The 21,141-nt window shown below is 52.3% G+C and overlaps 2 protein-coding genes across 3 annotated transcripts in view; one reads left to right on the forward strand and one right to left on the reverse strand.

Moving 5' to 3' along the window:
- On the reverse strand, positions 1–18,682 carry ARHGAP1 (Rho GTPase activating protein 1). 2 transcript variants are annotated; one of them, XM_026004086.2, is made up of 13 exons: positions 18,235–18,682; positions 14,575–14,756; positions 14,259–14,354; positions 8,317–8,404; positions 4,466–4,597; positions 4,014–4,100; positions 3,718–3,816; positions 3,245–3,352; positions 3,084–3,160; positions 2,789–2,866; positions 2,205–2,333; positions 1,912–2,015; positions 1–1,782 (listed from the first exon to the last, which is right to left on the reverse strand). In XM_026004086.2, exons 2-13 carry the CDS (start codon positions 14,705–14,707, stop codon positions 1,594–1,596), a joined length of 1,320 nt encoding a protein of 439 aa, XP_025859871.1. In that variant the 5' UTR covers positions 14,708–14,756; positions 18,235–18,682; the 3' UTR covers positions 1–1,593. The 2 variants fall into 2 exon arrangements, with proteins under 2 accessions (XP_025859871.1, XP_025859870.1); XM_026004085.2 differs by having other exon boundaries at positions 14,575–14,744; positions 18,235–18,634.
- The window catches only part of ZNF408 (zinc finger protein 408), a 4,775-nt gene continuing 2,014 nt past the window's right edge, over positions 18,381–21,141 (forward strand). The window contains exons 1-4 of the mRNA XM_026004068.2: positions 18,381–18,801; positions 19,109–19,386; positions 20,161–20,222; positions 20,444–20,700. Of these exons, the coding sequence (XP_025859853.2) occupies positions 18,684–18,801; positions 19,109–19,386; positions 20,161–20,222; positions 20,444–20,700 (715 nt within the window). The 5' untranslated portion in view covers positions 18,381–18,683. The remainder of the gene's footprint in view (positions 18,802–19,108; positions 19,387–20,160; positions 20,223–20,443; positions 20,701–21,141) is intronic.

Here is a 21,141-nt window from a genome sequence, read left to right on the forward strand (position 1 = left end):
TTTTCCATCTCCTTTTTTTATTGAAATACAAAAAGTGCAAAGGTGAAATACATGATTGGTGCCAAGGAAGTCATTAAGTGTGAATGTGAACACTTGATTCACAGTACTCTCCCCTCCCCCCGGGTACAAGTCCAGTGGGACAGGGTACAGGAGAAAGATCAAATAGATCCACGAGGCTCCCCAGTAAATGGGGCTGTGCGCAACACCTGGTATACAAAGGAGGGCAGAAAGCAGAGGCCCAGGCTCAGGCTACAGAGGTGGGGACCGACAGGGAACCAGCAGCCACTCCAGGCCCCCAGGGTCCTGAAAAGCTAATGTCCTGGGGAGACAGCTCAGGAGTCAGGACCCAGGCCGCACCCATCTCGCAGATGGGGCTGGTCTGGCCAATAAGGGCTGCATAGTACAGGCTCTGGCCAAGGCTGTTGAGGGCAAGGCCACTGAGCAGGTCCTTCCCTCTGCTACCAGGGGATAAGGCTGCAGGAAGTGGGGTTCCCAGGGTTCACCAGGAAGGCATGTAATTCTAAGAGACACAGTTGGAATGAGAAGTACCAATCATCAGGGTCTGGGTTTTCTGAGACGATAGGGCCCTGGGGCCCATAGTACCCTGCCCCAGCGGGTTGATTGAATTAGCAAGGTCTCCATTCGGCCCCTCCAGGAGTCCCTATCTGGCAGAAGAAGCCACAGATCCTGAGGCACTGAGTCGCTTCTGGCCAGAGACTAGTGTGACCCCACAACAGACCTGTCCACAAGAGTTTAAGCTGAGAATCTGTGCAAATGGGAAGGGAGGGAAGGCAAAGCAGGGGGAGCTGAGACTGCTGGTCACTGACCCAACCAGACACGGGCTTCTGGGTAGGAATGGGGTGTCTAATACCCCAAATGGATGCTGGGACTCAGCCGTTATCACCCTGGCTGCCAGTTCTGGCAGACCAGGGGGCTGGAACACCCTGGGGGCTGTATCACTTGAGAAGGGCTGACCCAGGATGTGTGGAAGAGAAGGAGGCAGATGTAGGAAGCAGACCCCGGCCTTGCCAGTCCCTAGCTGTGTCAACACCAAGGCTAAACCATTAGAGGGGAGGACAGCTGCAGGTGCACGAACACAGGCCTTCACCCAAGCAAGGGGGTGCTTCTGCAGGGCCGGCCCTGGCCAGCTCAGCTCCGCTGCTTATTCCCCAGCAGCCGGGAAGGGGAGGACCAGCCCCAGCTACCAGCCCAGCTGGCAGTGATTTAGGCATCTGTAGTTGCCAGGAAAAGAGAGGCAGGAGAAAGTAGGTAAGCAGTTGCTGGGGCCAGTCTTTTTCCCGCTGGAAGAGCCAAGGCCAGCTCTGCAGAGCCTGGCAAGGAGCCAGGGATCCAAGGAGGCAGTGAGAAATATAAGGCCAAGAAAAACGTCCCGTGGTTATAGCGAGGCCTCCAGGGCTGGGGAGGTGGGCTGGACAGAAGGGGAGGAAGAGCTGCCCGGTCAGCTGGCCCCAGCTTCCAGCTCCCAGGGCCTCATGGCCCCTTCCCGGGCAGGAGCCCCAGGCTCCTGTAAGGCTGAGGCCAGGAGGAAGAGTCCCAGTCGGGGCTCTCAGAGAAGGGGCAGCAGGGCAGGACTCAGAGCCCCCTGGAGTCAGGGCTGCGGAATAATTCCCCTTGGTGATCCAGAAGGAACTTGGTGAACGTGTTGATGGGATTAATGGCCTTGAGGGTGATGGCAGCATCCTTGGCCCACAGCAGGTTAGGGCCGAAGACAACAGCCAGGTTAGTGTTGGTCATCTTGTTCAGGTCAGAGTGGGCAGAAATCTGTGGATAGAATCGGGGGGCCTTAGCAGGGCCCACAGACCCGCCTCCCAGACCCGGGAGCAGCAGGGGTGGCAGCTCCTCCCCCGGGCTTCTCCAGGTGAACAGCAGAGGCTGAGGCCAAGGTCTCACCTGCACCAGGAAGGCAGTGAGGAAACAGAGCACCTGGTAGTTCTCCTCAGGCAGTGTCCGGAGCACCTGCAGTGTTGCTTCCACTCTCTGGCTCTCATCAATGTCTGCAAGGGACCGAGGCCCAGGTCACGGCAGCCCACAGCTGAGCCGACAGAGGGGAGGGGAGGCCAGAGGGGAGACCCCAACCAGACTTTCCTTGGAGGACAGGCCAAACCTGCCTGCTCTAAGTCCAGCCCTGACCCCAATTCAGCAGAAAAAGCACAGAGCTGGGGAGGGAAGCAAGGGGCACTCACTGAGGAAGCCCACCACATGGGGGTAGAGGTCAAAGGTGAGCAGGGGCTCAGGAAGCTCCCGGAGGAAGGTCTTGAGGATGACTGCTGGCAGGTGCAAATCGTTGTACTGGTCGAAGTCCACCGGCAGCCCTGGGGGGATGGGAGAGAGGAGCTGGGCCTAGCCTGGAGGCTAGCAGCCCATCTAGAGGCCAAGCAGCCCCACTTCCCAATTGCCTGCAGCCACGGCATGAGCCTCTCCTCCCTCGGAGCCTCTTCTTACACAGGCCTTCCCTCTTCCTGTGTGACGAGGGGACCGGGTAGAATGGGGCCCCCCAGCACACACCACAGTTATCCCTCATCTCTGAATGAACCTGAACCTGGGACCCAGAAGCCTAACAGAGGAGGCAGCAAGCCTGGGATAGCCAGGCAGGAGGGGGACCCATGTAATCCTACCAAATGCCACAGAACCTCTGACAGGAACAGAACAGGGGACCCTTGTTTATAGGGGAGCAGAAGACAAGCCCCTCCCAGTCCCATACATGCCCCCATCCCCCACACACACGATCTATACTGGCCCTGCCAGGCACACCCCCCAGACCACTCACCCATGTTGTACTTCTGCTGGACTTCCCGTACAACTTGAGTGTTGGCTGACCTCCGGAAAATCCCCTCAGTGGTGAGAGCTGGGAAACAGTGGAGCCTGGTGAGTCTTAGCTCTAGCGCAGCGTATAGACTCCCTGACCTGCTCTGTCTCAGGGTGCCAGGCAGGGTCTATGTGGGCGCTGATGCACGTGGAGCCTCTCAGCCCTGCCCGGCAGGTTCCAAAGGGGAGTCAGGGTCGGGGCTGAAGGGGAAGGGGCAGGTCCTTGAGGTCCTGTGGCCAGCGGCCTTGGCACTCACCATGGGCCTGCAGGTAGGCAATGGTCTCCCGGAGCACGAGTGGGATCGGATCCTGCTCTGGGTTCTTCTCCTGGAGGCTGTTGAGAATGAGGGCAGTGAGCTGGGTCTGCAGCCCTCTGTGGTGCCCACATGCCAGGCTCACCCACCTCTCCCATACTCACTGCTGCAGCGAGACCCCGAACTGCTGATTGGGTAGAGGGGGCCGTGGTGGCATGGGCTTGGGGGCCGTGGCAGGGCTCTTCTGTGTGGACTTGAGGAAGTCATCATACCTTGGGGAAGCAGATGGGAGGATCAGGCGCCCAACCTGACTTTGGAGTTGCCTTGTCTCTCAAGCACTGACTGTGCTGTTGCACATGGTCACTTCACTCGACCCTCCTAGTGTCCCCGCCTTACACCCGACAAAGGGCTGAAGAGCTGCAGTCATAGAACTCTTTAAGTGACAGAAACAGGATCTGAACCCACTCTCTCTGACCGTGTCCGCTGTCTCTTCATCATTACCTCCACTTCCTCTGCTTACCCCGGGGTTCTCAAGGCTCCCTCTCCCCCTGGTTGGCACATTCTACCCACACCCCCCAGCCTGACACACATGTACACCGTGCCCAGCAGGCACATGCAGTCCCTGCCCCCGCCTCACTTGAGCACTTGGCGAGGGATCCCCAGTTGCTCCAGCTTCACATGCTCACTTAGCTCACTCAGGTAATTCACATAGAAGATCTTCTGCCCAAACTTGAAGCTGCCGGCAGAATAAAGGGCACGGGTCAGTGGTGGGCCCATTTCAGCAGGCTTCCACCGTGCCCTTAGTAGCCCCCCCGAGATCAGGAGAGCCCCCAAATGGCCTGTCCCTGGGATGCTTGGCCTCCTCAGGTATCTGGTTCAGAGTTCCAAGGGAAGCACGGGGAGGCCACTGCCCTCCCCCATCAGCCCACTCACCTGATGATGGGCTTAAAGAGGATGAGCAGGGTCTTGATGAACATGGTGGGGTGCACGATGTACAGGGCCTTAATATTCTTCTTGTACCTGCAGGGAGGGAACAGGAACCCAGCAGTGGGTGTGGTGGGAATGGCACAGAGCAAGGTTCTTAGTGTCTTTCTGATCTATGTCCTTGGGGAAGTGCCGTGGTTGTCCCATTTTACAGATGAGGAAACAGGTTTAGAAAGGTTAAATAACATGAAAGGTCACCGAGCAAGTAAATACAGACATTGGGATTTAAGCCCAGGATGTTCCAACTTCAGATTCTTTGCTTCTACCCAGGTGGGGGCAGCTGGCTCCCCCTGGCATGGAGCGAGCTCCCGAGCCAGCAGAGGGCAGCCCCAGCCCTGGCAGAGCTGCTGGTTCCCAGGCCACCTGGCCCTGGGCCCCAACACACTTGGGCCCCAACCCACTTGCGGTCAAACTCGCGGTAGGCGTCCCGGAGCCAGCTGAGGGAGGGCTTGTTGTCGCTGGTCAGGCCATGGTGCAGGTAGAGCAGCGTGTAGTCACTCTCCACATACTGGTCCAGGGTGTGCTTCAGGTACCTACAAGAGAAAAGCCCCGCTCAGCCCTCCCTCGAGTCAGGAGGGGCCCCCTGCCTCGATCCTGTGCCTGCCCACCAGCCCCTCCCCTGTGCTGCCTATTGTGGCTAGGCTGTGTGGAGGAGGTTCGGGGTAGTGGCTGCGCTGGGCGGAGGAAGAAGCATGGTAACAAACAGCCCTGGTAACAAACCAGGACACCAGGACTGGAACTGGAGCCCTCTCGCATACCTGTAGGAAAAATGAGAGTAAGACTCCCTGCAGGACTGCCCTGAGTTAATCATGATGACGACAATCACCATTCATCGATATTTAGCTTTTCGTGTCTGTCTGCCAAGCAGTCTGTGTACAAAGATGAGCCCTTCCCCATAACATTTGGGGCTGAGATTGTCCCCTCTTTACAAATGAGGGCAGTACAGTGAGGCTCAGATTAAGTGCTTGTCCAAAGTCACAGAGCTTGTGGTGAAGCCTGAAGATGAACTAACCCCAAAGTTCACCCTTGACTAAAGGGTTAACCTCAACCTCAACCTCCCAACACAAGCCATAAAGAGAAGATCGTGGTGGCCAGAGGATCCCCATCCCTGCTCTAGTCACTGGACCTTTCATGGACAAAAGAGCCACATCTCAAGTTCCCTATGTTCACAACGCAGTACCTGCCACCTGAACACACACATACAGAAGTGTTGAGCCCGCCTGAGGTGGGAAAGTATGAAGGGAAAAGACAAGAACTCCAGGACAGGAAAGGAGTCCAGGAAAAGTCCTTTCTGGTTGGCCAACCACTCCCAGGCCCCAGCACAACACTACTCCAGGCTGGGAGGCTGGGCATCCAAGAATGCTAAGGACCTCTGAGGGGAGGTAGGGAAGGAGGGAAAGTGGGAAGGTATCCAAGGATTTGAGTAAGTGCTCAGATACTGCCTGACCTAACCCAGAGAGGGTATCCTCAATCATGGTCCGTGGATGCTGATCTCGGCCCACACAGGCAGCCATATGAAGTGTTAAATGCTGGACTATTACTGTGGTTCCAGTCCTTACTGCTACACGGTAATCTAGCCCTTGTACCTACTGAGTACTCTGCAGCTTGCAAAGAGCTGTCACATAGAAGGATGGGCTTTTGCAACTATAAAATAGCAAAAATTGTAGTGAAAACACACTCCTCCTTTGCTAGATGTTATGGCCTTTTGGAAAGCAATAAAGTGATGTTTATCAGAAGCTAAAAAAATGTTCATACTCTTTGACCCTGTACAAACATATCCAGGAAGTTACCCTAAAGGAACAATCAGAAATGAACAGAAGCATTTTTTGTAGAAGGCTGTTCACTGCAGCCTGTTTTATAATGGAAAAAAGATTTTTTTGAGCAGTAAGCTAATAACTGTCCAAAAGTAGAGAATTGGTTAAATAAATTACAGGCCATCTATAAATAGAATAACTCACAGGATGTTTCCGCAGACAGAACCCATCCGCGAAGTTAGGTGTCAGGAGAGCGGTTACCCCTTGGGGTAGTGGCTGTATGAACAAAGGGAGGCTTATGGGTGTGGCTGACATGGGTATATGCAGTTTCTGAAAAATCAAGTAGTATGACAATTCACTTTTCCGGACACATGTCTGCCAATAATATGTTTTTAAAAAGATGTCTTTTGAAGAGTGTTTAGTGCTCAGAAGGTAACGTTATGTAAGATACAGAAGTGACTATACAAAGATCTCTTTAAGTTATAGAAAAAAAATAGGTAAATACATGAAAATAGTGGTTTTCTCTCTGCGTGGTAGGTTTAGGGAGATTTTTATCATTGTCTATATTTTTTCTTTATAACTACTTACGTTTTTCTAAATCTTTGAAATCTGTAATACTTCACTAGTGTATACGATGGCATTTCAGGTGTATTCTCTTACCTAATCCTCACAACAACCCTGGGAGGTAAACACAATTCTTATTTTTATAGGGCTCAAAAGAAACCTGTCCCCAAACACATAGCTAGTAGAGGCACCATGAAGTTTAACTGGGCTTCTGAATCCAAGCTTTTTCTTTCAGCCCCCTAGATGTGGCTGGACAGTCAGGAAAGGCCAAGGCTGTGATCATGGGGCTGATCCACACTGAAAGTGCTGACCTGCAGGCTGGGTGGGGGCAGGGAGACCCAACCCAGGAAGGGATGCAGGACATACAGGATGGATGGTAGAGGGCTTCCAGAAGTTGGAGGAAGTCCCCTAATGGTACAGCCTCACTCAGCAAGCTCTCTCCTGAAAACTGGGTGCTTTCCCATCTTCTTCCTCTGACTTCCTCCCACTCGCACTATTATCTGGCCAGGAGTCTGTCACCTGCCAACTCAGACGCTATGTTAAACCAGAGGGTAGGGTGTGTGACTCAGCTACCCTCAGGCTGAGCTGCCTGGCCTGTTTCTGGCTGGGCCACGTGATGCGCCTGAACAAGGCTCTGCCTGCCTGGCCAAGGGGCGGCAGGAGATGGGCTCCGAAAGCCTGAGAGAGAAGTCACACAAGGCTGGAAAGCCTCAGGCCTGGCTCACCAGGACTGCAGACTCTGTACTCAGGACCTTCCCCCTGGCCTGTCCCTGACCTCTCACCAGCCCCTACACACACACAATCATTCCGGATCCCAAAGAGCTGGTATGGGCAGTGCAGACACTCAGTTTCAGGAAACGCTTTAAAGAGACAAGGAAATAATTGCAAGATGGTAACTGGACACACATCAAGACACCTCAGAAGTTCGTTACGACTCTGCCTCCATGGAGATCCTGTACCTCCGTGCCGGGGGCCCACCGGGGGCTCAATAATGAGTGCTTATCAGAACAGGATCTGTCAGGGGCACGAGGGGGCTCAGTCGGTTATGTGGCCAACTCTCTGTTTCAGCTCAGGTTATGATCTCAGGGTCATGAGACGGAGCCCCATATCAGGCTCCACATTCAGCATATAGTCTGCTTGTCCCTCTCCCTCCGCTCCTCCCCCTGCTCTTGGCTCTTGCTCTCTCTCTGAAATAAATAAAATCTTTAAAAAAAGAACAAGGTCTGTCAAAGTCCTGCTTTCAATCAGCTTTCGGACCGGCATCAGATTTCTAGACCAACCAGGGAAACCTGGATGGCTCAGCGGTCTGCCTTCGGCTCAGGGCATGATCCCAGAGTTCTGGAATCAAGTCCTGCATCAGGCTCCCTGCGGGGATCCTGCTTCTCCCTCTGCTTTCTCTCTGTGTCTCATGAATAAATAAATAAAATCTTAAAAAAAAAAAAAAAAAAAAGGATTTCCAGACCAACCAGAGCTGTTGTATATTTGCTAACAGAACCCAGATAGATACAAAAGCCAGTGGTACCAAATTTGGCACAAAATAACACTATCCATGTAAATGATGAACAATTGCAACCACAGCAGAAGCACCACATCATCATAATCAGTCCTCACACATGGACAGTATCTTACTGTGTTCAGTAGCGTGTTCATGTGCAGGGTGTCACCCCTAGGAAGAAGGGCTGTGTTTTGCAGGAAAAGTGGCTTAAAGAGATGAAGCCACCTGCCAAGGTTGCAGTTTCTCGGATTAGAAATCAGGACTGACTCCTGGCCCGGTGTCTCCCCAAGATGTAAAATATCTCCCCCCGGAAGAAGAGGGGAGGCACCGAGGGAGGTAGTTTGATACCTCTGGGCTGGAAGTGATGGTAAAGAGAATGGCATGAGGAGGTACTGGGGATCTGGGCACAGGTCTCACCACCTTCCCTGTGGGTACTCACCCCAGGAGCTTGCTATGGTCCAGCTGGTGGCTCGGGGGCATTCGGCAGGCACTAAACACAATGATCTTCCGCCCGTACTTGTCATCTCCTAGGTGTGGAGAAAGATGGAGCACGGTGAGTGGAAGATCCATCGAGAGAAGTGGGGTGAGGAACTGAAGGGTGCCAGGCTGAGAGACCTGTACCATGCAGTGCAGGGGCCAGAGCGGCCGAAGCAGATATACCTCTGGGCAGCTGTCTGCACTCAAGGCTGTGCCACTGAAGAAAGAAGGACAGGTTGCTCTCAGGGCTACTGAGTTGGGGTCTAAAAAAAATAACATAACTTTTTAAAAAGTCACACCTGGTGGAAACACCCACATGCCCATCAGTGCGTGAATGGATAAAGAAAACATGGTATATCCATGAAGTGGAACATTGTGTGGCCATAACAAGGGATGAAGTACCTACAGATCCATGGCTACATTGTGAATGAACCTTGAGAACATTATATAACTGAAAAAAGCCAGACCCAAGAGACTGCCTATTTTATGACTCCATTTATGTGAGTTATCTAGAAAAGGAAGACCCACAGAGGCAGAAAGCTAATTAGTGGTTGCCAGTTGCTGGGAAGAGGGGAGATTAGGGATGGCTGCTTAGGGTTATGGGATCTGGCAAGGGTATGGATGAAATCGTGGGACTAGACAGAGGTGCTAGCTGCACAGCATTGTGAATATACTAAATACCACCGATTGTACATTTTAAAATGGTTAACTAAAAAAACTGAGTCACACCCACCAAAGCAAGACCATGCTTGGGACACCTGGGTGGCTTAGCGTCTGGCTGAGCACCTGCCTTCAGCCCCGGAGTCCCCGGATCGAGTCCCACATGGGGCTCCCTGAACAGAGCCTGCTTCTCCCTCTGCCTGTGTCTCTGCCTCTCTCTCTCTCTATCTCTCATGAATAAATAAATAATAACTTAAAAAAAATTTTAAAAGCCCATGCTTATTCCAGAAGTGCCCCCTCTGAGCAGCGTGTATTTGGAAAACTTCTTGATGCTACCTTCTCAGCAAGCCCAAGGCCACGGAGGACATGGGTGTGACTACTTAATGGTCAGGTCTCATTTTTCTTTCCTAAAGAACACGGAGTTCAGAGGAGTTTGTAATGCTCTGGGGAAATGCTCATTTGGCTGTAATCACTCAGGGGTGTTCATCCAAAACTGGTCACTATCTGATGGTCTGATCATTTGGCTTTGTCAAGAAGGCAGGGAGCTTTTGACACATACGCTACTGCTCTCCAAGATAAGATGCTCTTCCAGGGTCACCACAGATCAGGGACCCCCAAACAAAGCTTGGTGAGGACAAGGCCTGGTCCCCACTCACCCATGTCCCAGGAATCTTCCCTACATCTTTATCTCTACGCCTCTCCAGAGACACCAAACCACACTTGCCTAATCCCCACTGCTTCAGAGGCAAATGAAAATACTTACACAACCCATGAAATGCATAGAGGCTGTCCTCCATCTACCTCTGAGGACTAAGGACTCTCTCCCCCAGTGGCTTGCTGAGTGTCCTTCTCCATATTTAGTAAACCACGATCTTGATGCTTCTCGGTCATTGACCTAACCGAGGAGTCAGTACTTTTCCAAAGTGGTTGCCAAGGCCCTGACTGACCCTTTTCTGCAGAGCTGGGGCAAGACTCATCAGAGGAGCTGAAGGAGGTTTCTGGAACGAGGGCAGCATGGCCCCAGGCCCTGGTGGCTGCACGGCTCGATGCTTTGGCCTGATTTAGCACCTCAATTCCAGCAGTCTAACTACCATGTCCAACCTCTAGATCAGGCCCTCCAACCATCTTTAGAGAACTATGAACACCTACCTGCACCCAATTCTCCTGCCTTGAATCCTCCTTTCTTCCTGAACTTCACCCCAGATAAACAATCTGGGCCCCCTGCCCTGTAGATGTTCTTTGGAATGACTCACAGGACTCTCCAGGTTCATACCATGCACACTTCCAACACACATAGGCTTGCAACCCAGTCCACATCAGGCAGCTTTAGGCCTCTGGTATTTCTCTCGCCAGAGTCTCAAGACAATTCTGCAATCCTCCTCCAGGCTAACTCCTTAGAATCCTTAAGACTCATTCCAGGCATAACCTCCTCCCAAAAGCCTGTGCCCTCTCCTCCCCTCAGAGAGGTTAGCTGTCCCTTTCCAGGGTTCCCTGTTTGAACCATCACCCAGCTCTGTTGTGATATTTTGACTCTTCTGTAGAACTGGTTATGTGCCTGTCTCCTCAACTGGCTTGTGAGCAGGAATTGTGTCTCATCCATCTTGGAAACTCTCATGCTGGTCCAGAGCCCAGCATGTGGCAGATATTCAAGAAACGTTGGTACCCTGCACAAAGTCACAGGTCAGCATTACATGGTATGCATGGTTCTATTCCAGAGTTTGTTCACAATGATATCTAGGTTATGAGACTGTTCTAGACAGTTTCCCAAAGGCTGGGACAGAGTTTCTCCAGACTTAGGAGCAGAGAAGCCTCTGCAAGCACATCTGAGAAGGTGCAGCTTCATCCAGCAGCAGGTCCATTTTAAAGGAACAGATGTCACCTGCTTTCTTTCATACCCTTGTCTAGACCCCAAGGTGCTGCGTTCCCTCCAGTCCAGTGAGGGTGGCTTTCAGGCCTGTTCTGATCTCTTCCCATAGGCTCTGAAAGCAGAAGGAAGACTGGCGGGGCAGGAACAGAGGGTCAGTATGGCCAATCCAGCCTCATGCACAATCTGGAACCTCAGAAACCTCTGGGCCTTCTGCCATGAGTCTTTGAGGGGAGGAACATCTGGCTACTCCCCTCTAAGCAGAGGGAAGGCCTGGAACATAGGGGAAAATGCAGGGAGGAGGATTGGGCATTCCAAACTATTCTTTTCTTTTCATCTTACCCCCCAACAGAGGCAGCCCTCATTGGCTGGCAGATTTGAGGACTTGGGCAGGACAGGAAGTCTGAGCTCACAGGGCTCTGGAATTTAAAGAGCTAGTAACTGGTTAAGCAAGCAATTGAAGTGAGGGGCCAGGGGCCCGTGGCTCCATTGCTCAGCTGGCCTCAACACCCCATAAACGGGAAACTTTGAGTTCTCAACCAGGGCTCCACCGAGGAAGGCCATGATGATAAATGAAAAATATTACAAACAAAAATGCACATTTACATTACAAAATGCACATTTACCCTAGGAGAAGAGGTCCACTTGCTCATATTCTCAGAGAGGACTCTGACCAGTTCTTCTTCTTTTTTTTTTTTTTTTTTTTTTTGACCAGTTCTAAGAACCACTTTACTGGACTGTGTGCTCCCTGAAGGAGGTAATGTGTTCTTCCTCACTGAAGAACCATGGGACTTGCTCCTGAGTAGGTCTTCTAAAAATACACATTAAGTCAGAATGGGGATGGGGGCAAAAGGAGGGTTGGTGAGGGGATGGCAAGACTCTCAGACAAGGAACAAGATGCGGGTCAACCCCTGACCTCCCCTCCCTGGAGTGGAGTCCCATTGCTCAAGTTCTTGGGTGGCTTGGCATTTGCCAGCAGATGCAGCCTGGGGGAGGAGGGCTCGATGAGAAGATGTGACATTTGTGGAAAGCACCAGGAAAAGAACAGCTGCCTGAAAAGGGAGCCTCTGCATTCCCCAGATACCAATCAGGAACGCTCCCAGGGTGGCCTGGGTGTTAATCAGCAACAGTGCAGTCCTCCAGCAGGCATTCTGGGAACTGCCAGACCAGCCACCACCCGCCCACAACCTGCAGAGCAGGCCAAGGAGATGGGAGGTGGGGGCTGGGGCACCGTGCTGGAGCCGGCTCACACATTTGTTAAATTGTTAAATGGTCAGGAATACCGCAGCCAGTTGACATCATGGTGGTGCTTGAAATCTGCTGTGGTAGAAATTACAAATGCTACAAATAAATAATAGCCTTTTTTTTTCCTTTCCAGAGAGCCAACTGTTAAACGTTTACCAGCACACCACTGGAAAGAACTCCTTTGGACTGAGTCAAATCTGACTGTGAAGCATGACAGCTTCCACCAGCATGAAGAACACAGGCTACGGAGGAGTTAGGGACATAACCCATCCTCCATTCCAACATGGGCTCTTTCTCAAGTTTCCAATACCGGGAAACTGGCCTCCTAGGACATCACCATGGTCTCATCAAACGACTCCTGCTCTGATGGCACCAATCCAAACTCTTCTCAGCAGTCAGAGAGGCAAAGCCATGGGGCCACCACCATCAGAGGGGCCCCAAGCCAGCACTGAGGATAGGCCATGGCTCACAGCCAGCGCCCCCACCCCTACCCCCAGACATGAGCTCCATCCCCAAGAGCCCCTTTCCCTTTGGGATCTAGATGTGTCCCCACACAGCACCACCCCGTCAAACCTCTTATAAACCCTTTGCTACTTCCGGCTCCCAGATACCATCAGCTCCCAGCTCCCTGGAGTGGGGCTGCAATTAAGCTGGCCCCACGTGGCCTCCACCAAGAGCCCTTCTTGATCCACAGCCCAGAGGCCAAGCACAGAGAGCCAGGAACACACCTACCTGGCTGGGCCCCCTCAGGCTCATCACACCCTGGGGAAACAGAAACATATTGCAGCTCTGCTTGCATTGGGGAAAGGGCTCACCCAGTGCGGGGTAGGGGATGGGTCCCCCCCTGCTCTGCCTTGTATCTTGGCCACATACGCCAGGAGGATAGAGACTACATTACATCACATCAGATAACCCCCCAATGCCCCCATCAGGCCCATTTCTGGAAGTGAGGAGAGAAAGTTCTGAATCTTTGGGTGACTCTCCTATGCCAAGGTGAGGACCAGACCACGAAGGAAGTCTCAACCTTGCTTCTGCAGGGGTAAAAGAAATCATAGCTAAGGCCCCTGACTCAGACCAGGGCAGGCACCAGGGACACAAATCCCATGGAAACATCTCTGACATTACAGGCAACTCTTTCAATTGCCCCATCCCTCTCTGAGCCCAGCATTCAGGAGAGAGAGAGAGTTCCCTGTGGCTTCCCTATGGCCAGAAGTCTCCAGGGTCCCTTTAGCCAGCACCACTGTGCTCCAGGGCCAAGTGCGGCCCAGCCGCCTTTGCCCACCCCATTCCTCAGAGCACAGCCATGCTGTCACCCTAGCTTACAGTTGTCTGTCCTCAGAAGTGGGGACAGACAACCATTAGGGAAAAGACAAAGCATCCTACCACTCTAATTTCCTCTTTCAGCAGTATTGGACCTTAAGGGCAGAAATCAGTCACCAATATCCTTGCTTCCTCCCCTGCTCTAGGTCTCGCATTATGAGCAAGAGTGGAAGCTCACTGAGGCCAAGACCCAAGTGGGGGCTCCATACCCACTCTCAGCAGGGTAGCACAGCTGCCAGGAAGGTGATCCTCCAGGGGGCCATGGAGGAAGCTCTGTTATTCCAGACTTCCTTGGAGGTAGGGTTTCTTCCAAAAGGAACTGGTACCTCTCTGGTCCCCAGTAAGTCATGGGGTAGAAAAGCTGATATCAGGCAAAGGCCACTTATTCAAGGCCAGCTATGTTCTTGCTCTCAGCTAGGCCCTGACAGACATTCACTATTGTAATCCTCTCAGTGACCCCGTGAGGAAGAAATGAGTTCAGAGAGCAGAGCTGGAAATCAAGCCACTTTCTAACTTCAAAGTCACTAAGTCACACTGCCTCCCACACACCGTCAGCCAACAGAGACAAGAGAGTCATAGGTCAGGATGTGGTTGCAGATGAAGAGACCAAGCAGTCATCATAATCAAGTCTGTGATTTTTAAAAATGGTGCTCAGGAGCCCCAGGATCAGGGGTGAGACTACAGAGTCCATACCCGCCCCTCTCGGCTCCTGCCCCCGCCCTCTTCCGCTTCTTCCCCTATGGCAAGAGGGGCTGGCTTCTGGAAGCCATGAGGGCAGACCAGGAGGTAAAAGATGCAATACTGGGTGTGCTCACCTGCCACCTCCACAATCTGGTGCCGGGCGATGTCGTAGTAAGGGTCATCCCACTTCAGGTGTGTAACAGGTTCTGGGGAGCTGCTTTTGGAGTCATCTGAGGAACACCGAAAAGTCAGGGGATAATCTGGGGGGCTGGCAGTGGTCTCCCTGAGACTCATGCTCTTTGATCCACACCCCCAGTAGGACTTGTGCTCCCAGCCCCATCGTGGAGCTGGTCTGCTTGCCCTGCTTGTTCTCCTGGGGTCTCCCTTCAAGAGGAAGGGAATCTTCCCTTCTAAGGCACATATGGCTGCCTGAGATCCAGAAGTGCCTACCTGACTTGGGAAAGTCGGGCATTTCGTCTGAGGGCCAGTTCTTCTCATCAATGGAGGCTAGCTTCAGCTGGTTCAGAGCCTGGCTTGTGTCATCCAAGTTCAGGTCATCCTGCAGCTCTGAAAGCGGGTCCATGACCAAGCCTGTCCCCCACAGCGTCACTCCACGGAACCTGAGGAGAAACCTGGGGTAGGTGAGGCAAGTCAGGGATGCCCTCTTTCCCCTTGTAACTACTACAGCAAGCCCCCACTCTCACTCACAGTGAGGAAAGCTCTCACTCTTTCCTCTCCTGTTTCTGTTCCTCAACACCTCTCATCCTTGCCAAGAGCTCCATGTAGCCCTGGGTTCTCCACAGTGTAGGCATGTTGCCAGAAAAGACAGCTGGGGCAGAGGATGGCACAGCTCAGTGCCTGCCCTCAGGTCCTCCAGCTGGATAGGGACAAGCCGTGCCAGGCCCTGTGCTGCCCACTGCCCATGTAGGACAGGCTCTGTGCAGGCCCAGCTGCAAGGGAAGAAGTCCATGCTCCTCTCCTCAGGGGTCAGAGAGCACAGAAGCTTCCCAGGACCCAACAGTTACAGAGTAGAGATGTCCAAACCCCATTTGTGAAAAAGGTTAATTGTAGCTCTGGCTATTCCACCCCTCACTTTTGGCCAGGGGAGTAGGAGGTGGTGAGAGACTACAGGGTCCCAGGAAAAAAAGGCCATGGTCAAGGTGCCAGCTGGGTTTGCCCCAGGATGGGAACATGAAAGGATGGAATCTGCAGGCTCTTGGGGGCTCCCGAGCCCACTCTAATCCCCAGGGAGTTCCTGATGCAAGAAGTTTCAAGGTGGGAAAGGTCAAGAGACTGCCTCAAGGATTGGCGAGCACAAATGGGAAAGGGAGAAGCCCATGGCATCCAGGACAGGGCTGGATGGACAGGAGCCTACAGCTAGGGCAGACAGAGGGAGAAGAGCCGACTCTGGAGCTGGGTTTGTCCAGGTCTGGGGCTGACAGTAAGGACGGGGCTGCATGAAGCCAGAGGGCAGTACCTTTTGCCTTGGGCCTAACCAGAAGCCCATCCCCCTCCCATCCCAAACTCACCATGTGGGTCAGGGAGGGGATTCAATCCACTCAGTCCAACCCCAGCCCACTACATTCCTGGAGCCCAAAAATGACATATATGGTAAGAGAATTAGCAGGACAGATAAAGAGTGAAGACAGGACTGGGCACGGGGAGGGGGGGGAACTGCCAGCTAGGATCTAGACCCCAACACCTCTGGGCTCTGAGGCCACGTGACAACCTCCAGCACACATCACCTCACAGCCATAGGCTCTGGATGGTAAACCGGCTCCCTATGCCTAGCAACGGCCACCCTGTTACCAGGGTAACCACGCTGATTCAGTGGCAAAAGCCATTCCAAGCTCCTGAGCCAAAGCCAAGCAGCCAAGTAGCCAAACACCCATAAAACAAAAACCAAAACCCCTTTCTCTTCCTCTCCTCTGGCCTCTGATCTGCTATCCTTACTCACTCCTGCTGCATACCACCAAAGTATAAGTCCCTTCCATGAGTACAGAGAAAGATGACCCTCTTATTCGGGAATGCACTTCTCTCAGTGAGGGCTGCTGTGCTCCACACCCCTTTCAAGCCTCCAATGCAGGCAACTCTAATTCTTGAAGAATCCACTTCTGATTCATCCACAGGCTCCTTCCCCCATTCAGCCAGATGGCTGTGAGTATTCCCCAAAAGAGGACTCCACTGGGTAACAGGGACCAAATTCAGCTCACAGTAACCCTTGTTAGGCCTGAGCCTTCTCCCCATGCCTTCTCTTCTGTCACTGCCCAGGCTCTTGGTGCCCATTAGCCCTGCCCACAGCTCTCCCAGAGAAGCCTTTCTACACACCGTGGGTGCCTGACGCAATGAAAAAGGCATGGAATGAGGCATACGGAGAACTGCTTGAGTTCTCCTGCTTGAGCCAATAAGTTGCAAAGATGCCTAGCAAGTCTTTTTCCTAACTGGATTTAAATGTCCTTATCTATAGAAACACAGGCTCCTCCCAGAAACATAATTCTTCAGTATTCTAAAACACTTGCACTAAAGGGAACAAAAGGATTAGGAGGAACAGCTGCGAGCGGAACTATGGGTGAGGGAAAGAGGGACACATCCTTCTAAAGGGGAGCTGAACTTGAACTCCACCTCTTTTCCAGTAATTCCTGCACCATTTTGTCTCTTCTTCCAGAACTGACCCCTCCCCTATCCCATCACACCCCCAACCTTTTCCAGCAAAACTAATCAGTTGTTTCCAACCCCCAACCCACAGCTGCTGCTCTGTGAGCCCTGAAGTTTAGGTCCTGCTCAGTGTGAGGGGGAGGGAAGTTGACTCAGGGAAACTCTAATATCAAGTGGTGGAAATGAAGTATCCCGGCCGCCTAAGACTCCAGTCACCTATGAGCTCTGTTCCACTCTGCGCAAAATATTCCTTACTCTGAGATTAGTATTTCCTTTCTCCATAGGTAAGACACCTACTTACACAAAAATCTCTGAGAGTCATTTCAGGCAGAGGTCCTAACCTCTGGGCTTCTCTGAAATTCTGATGAAATTTGTGGACTTTTTTCCCTAAGAAAAACCAGCAGGTGCATGAAATCTTCTATGCAACTTTAAGGAGTTCACAGGTCCTCTGAGAATCCATTTAAGAATCCCTGACCATTTCAGCCCGTGGATGCTGTCATTTGTTGAATGAATGAATGAATGAATGAATGAAGTCATCTCCTAAATGGAGAAGGGAACCAGTATTTGTTGAGGGGCCATATGGCACCATAAAGTAGACAAATTACCTTTTAACTTCCCAACAGCACCAGTGAGGTTTATACTACTAAGCCCACTTTACTGTTTGAGGAAAGTGAGGACCAGAAAAAATAAGCAAATAGTTTAGGTGGGTCAAGAAGAGCTTGAGAAGAGTCAAGCTTTTAATCTATGTCTGCATAAGGTGGTCTCTCGATGCTGGTCAATCCCTCAACACTTTTCTAAATGACTGTGATCTCGAAAGTGCAGAGAAGGGCCATAAAAACACAAAGTAAAGCCTCTCCCCCAATCTTCACGAAGACCTGAGATAACAACTTGAAATCGTATTCTCTGGCATTCGGATCGCCTTCCTGGTTGCGGCTCCAGAATTGCGAAAATGCAAATCCCGTGATACAATAGCAAGGCTTTGAGCTACAAGCGCTTTGGTACAGAGCTTCATGGTTTACAAAACCCGTACTGGGTGTAATTATCCCATTTCAAAGACTAAGAAATAGAGACGAAAGCGTGGCCTAGTTAGTGGCAGGCTGGAATACTTCCCCCAAATTTCTTGTACTTAGAGCTTCCCCAGATCGGACCAAAGAGACTTCCCCTTCCCACGGACTTGCTGGAAGACTGCGATGGGACCTGGACTCTACCCTAGGATTTTCTCCTAGTGCAGGAGGAAAGCAGCGAAGGAGCCGAGGTCTCGTCAGTGCTGACCCGGGAATGGGGCTGAAACCCCGCAAGGGGAAAGCCAGGCTCCTAGGCCCCATCCCATTCCTGCTCCCATCCTCGGATCCCCTCGGACCATCCCCCTCCGGACCCTGTCCCTTCCGGTGACCTGTCTAGTCCCTTCCTTTTTCCCCCCCACCACCCAGGAAGACCCCGCGCCCTGCAGCTCACCGTGGTCAGGCACTGCTCCCTCTGCCACGCCTGTCAAAGCTCAGCTAACATCCGGCTCCGCGGTAGAACGGGAACCGGCCCCTCCCGGGCTCCTCACTCCCCAACCACTTCCGCCACACCTCCAACCCACTTCCGGCTCGCTGCCCGGTCCAAATATGGCTTTCCAGGATCCCCGCGCACTTCCTGCGCTTGCCAGTCTAAGGGCGGAGGGACGGGGGGAAACGGAGGGTGACAGCATAATTATCCGGCCCGTCCCTCCCAAAAGGAGGCGATTGGAACCATTAGTTCCGCTTTCTCTGATGCTGGAATCCCTGGTGGTCCTCTGGAATCCTGTGGTTCTCTTTGTTCTCGGACAGAGTTCTGCCTCGCCCGTATTCCCCAATTCGCGGTTCCGTACACCAATGAGTTTGACTCTCAGGATTCTTTCCTGACAGGAAATTTGGAAGCCAATGACTGTTTCCGGGAGGAGCGGAATAGAAGACGTTCACTTCCGGCGGAAGGAGGCTTTTCTGGAGGGGATGGAGGAGGCGGAGGAGTTGCTTTCCAAGGGCGAGAGACTGCGGTTGGGTTAGTCACCTGAGGTGTTTCTGACCCCGGGCCCTGGCCTTAGATAGACCTGACGTTCCCTGCCTGGGGAACTCTCTGCCTCAGGTCCCTTTCCTCCCTAGCCCGGGATCCTCCTCCGGTGCCCTCAGAAGTCTCTGGGGGCTCTAGAGTCCTCGAACCCCCTCGAATCTCTGATGGGCCCACGTAGAGCCCTTTCAGGTCCCTCAGACTGCCAGAGCCTAGCCGGATCTGCGGTTTCTCCCCGCACCTGTCCTGGCCCTCACGGCCTTTTGGGCCGCCCCCTTATTGCCTTCCCATCTCCCTGCAGCCCCCGACCCGCGCCTGGGCCTGGACTTGGGATGGATCCCCTCTGGACAAGGCTGTGCTCAGGGCCTCAAAGACTTCCCGCCCGAGCCGACCCGGGCCGTCCTCGCTCTGCAGAGTCTCCCCCGGGGCTTGGCCCTTGGCCCTTCATTCGCCGAGGAGCAGCGCTTGGGGGTCTGGTGTGTCGGGGAGCCCCTGCAGCCGGGACTGCTCTGGGGGCCGCTGGAAGAGGAGTCCGTCCCCGAGCAGAAGGACGAAGGAGTGAAGCCACGGCGGAAGGAGGTATTGAAGGATAGGACTTGTCTTCTCCGTGACTGAAATTCTGGAAGAGGTTCAGCCATTTCTGGACAGCTCTTCGGTTTGTTAGAAGAAGCAGGGTATTTCAAGAGACAGGCGACGACAGTTTTGCCCCTTCTCTCCAGGACTGCCTCTTCCCCTCACTTGCAGTAGTTAAGGAATCAAGGTGCAAAAGGTTGCTGAAAGTTAGATTATAGAATGTATTACATGTGATACGTATATAATAGGACATAGTGTCAGCAGTGATGAAAGCCAAGAGCAAAGGTATTTGGAACAAAAAAAAAAGCCATGAAGTCCAATCCCAGCTTTGTCACCTAGCCAGTTAAATGACATGTCTCATTTAGCCCATTTGTAAGATAAAGGGATGGCGGTGTCTTTTATTTTCATCTTTCAGGGGTATATGGAGCAATAGATGAAATAGTGCAAGTAAAGGGTTTCATTGCATAATAAGCCTTAAAAAAGAAAAGTTGTTGTACCTCTTACTACTTTTTTGGTTTGGTGCTCACTAGAGTGCAGTAATGTGTTCAATTTAGTAGTTCTCCACACAGTGGGAGGGTGAGGAGGGGTATAGTCTTTTGATCCCTACTGAGTGAAAAATCAGACAACACAGTCCTGTAGAGGCAGAACCAGAGACCATTAGCCTTCCAGGGGCTTCATATTAGATCTGTCTCAGGAGAGGTTACATCCCTTTTCTCCCCCACCTTGGTCCCCCCCCCCCCCCAAACACATGGGAGAAGGACTCTTATTGGTTTATTTCAGGACGTGTCACTAGGCCCATGGGGAGACGTGTGTGCTTGTGAGCAGAGTTCAGGCTGGATCAGGTAAGTTACAGGAGAGTATGTAGTGAAGATGGTCCTTTGAGGCTTTTTGTCATGGCATGAGTTGGAACCAGAAGCACCCTGTAATTCCCCACCCGGTGACTTTCTGCAATGAGGGTTCCAAAGGCATGGGGTCTTTAGGACTCAGACGGCCCAGAAGCTGGGGCTTCAGGGAGGGACACTTGAAGAAGGTCTCCTGAGCTAGTTCTTCCTCTGCTTTGCAGTTTGGTGCAGCGGAGCAGGCTGGAAAGTGAGGGAAATGTGGCGCCAGTGCGGATCAGCGAGAAGCTTCATCTGCAGGTGTACCGGATCATACTGCCAGGCTTTGAGTTGCTCCTGTGGCCCCAGCCTCCCTCTGATGGCCTGAGCCACACCCAGCCCAGGCTAGAAGAGGCAGCCATGGCTGTGCTGACAGAAGTGGACTCTGTGGTACAGCAGGAGGTGGACTCCCCAGGGGAAGATGCAACAGAACCTTGGACAGGTACATGGGAAATAAATACTGGCTTCCCAAATTATCACCCAAACAACCTATTGATAAGACAAAGCAAAGCTATGGCCCAAGGAGATACAGGAGAACATTATAGAGTCTTAGTAGGTTTTCTGAGTGGCAAGGGTAAAGCTTGAATATTTATTGAAATTTTGAAGTCTGGTATAAGTAAGGCGTGTCTTTCAGTGTGTAATGGGGGCGGGGCTTGATCAGGGTTGAATAAGAATCATGAGATAATAGTTTAGGATCCATGGACACAAGGCTAGAATTTGCAGGCAGGGGGCTCAAAAAAAAAAAAAAGAGTCTTGGGGTATAACCTGTCATTTGATGCTTTCTATTGCAGAGTGATGGGTCTTTTCCTTAGAATGAACACTATCGGTATTTGCAACTTTTATCTTCTTGAGTAAGTTTTCTGGAATAGTAAGGTCATGTTGA

Source organism: Vulpes vulpes, chromosome 5 (genome assembly GCF_048418805.1).
Source record: "Vulpes vulpes isolate BD-2025 chromosome 5, VulVul3, whole genome shotgun sequence".
NCBI lineage: Eukaryota > Metazoa > Chordata > Mammalia > Carnivora > Canidae > Vulpes > Vulpes vulpes.

What these genes read in the sequence shown, in the direction of transcription:
- ARHGAP1 (XM_026004086.2), bottom strand. Translation starts at nt 14,707, where the DNA reads ATGGACCCGCTTTCAGAGCTGCAGGATGACCTGAACTTGGATGACACA. An exon ending in CCAGATTGTGGAGGTGGCAG is followed by an intron (nt 8,405 to 14,258) that starts GTGAGCACACCC and finishes CTCCACACCTAG; the next exon opens with GAGATGACAAGTACGGGCGG. An exon ending in GACCATAGCAAGCTCCTGGG is followed by an intron (nt 4,598 to 8,316) that starts GTGAGTACCCAC and finishes TTTCTCTTGTAG; the next exon opens with GTACCTGAAGCACACCCTGG.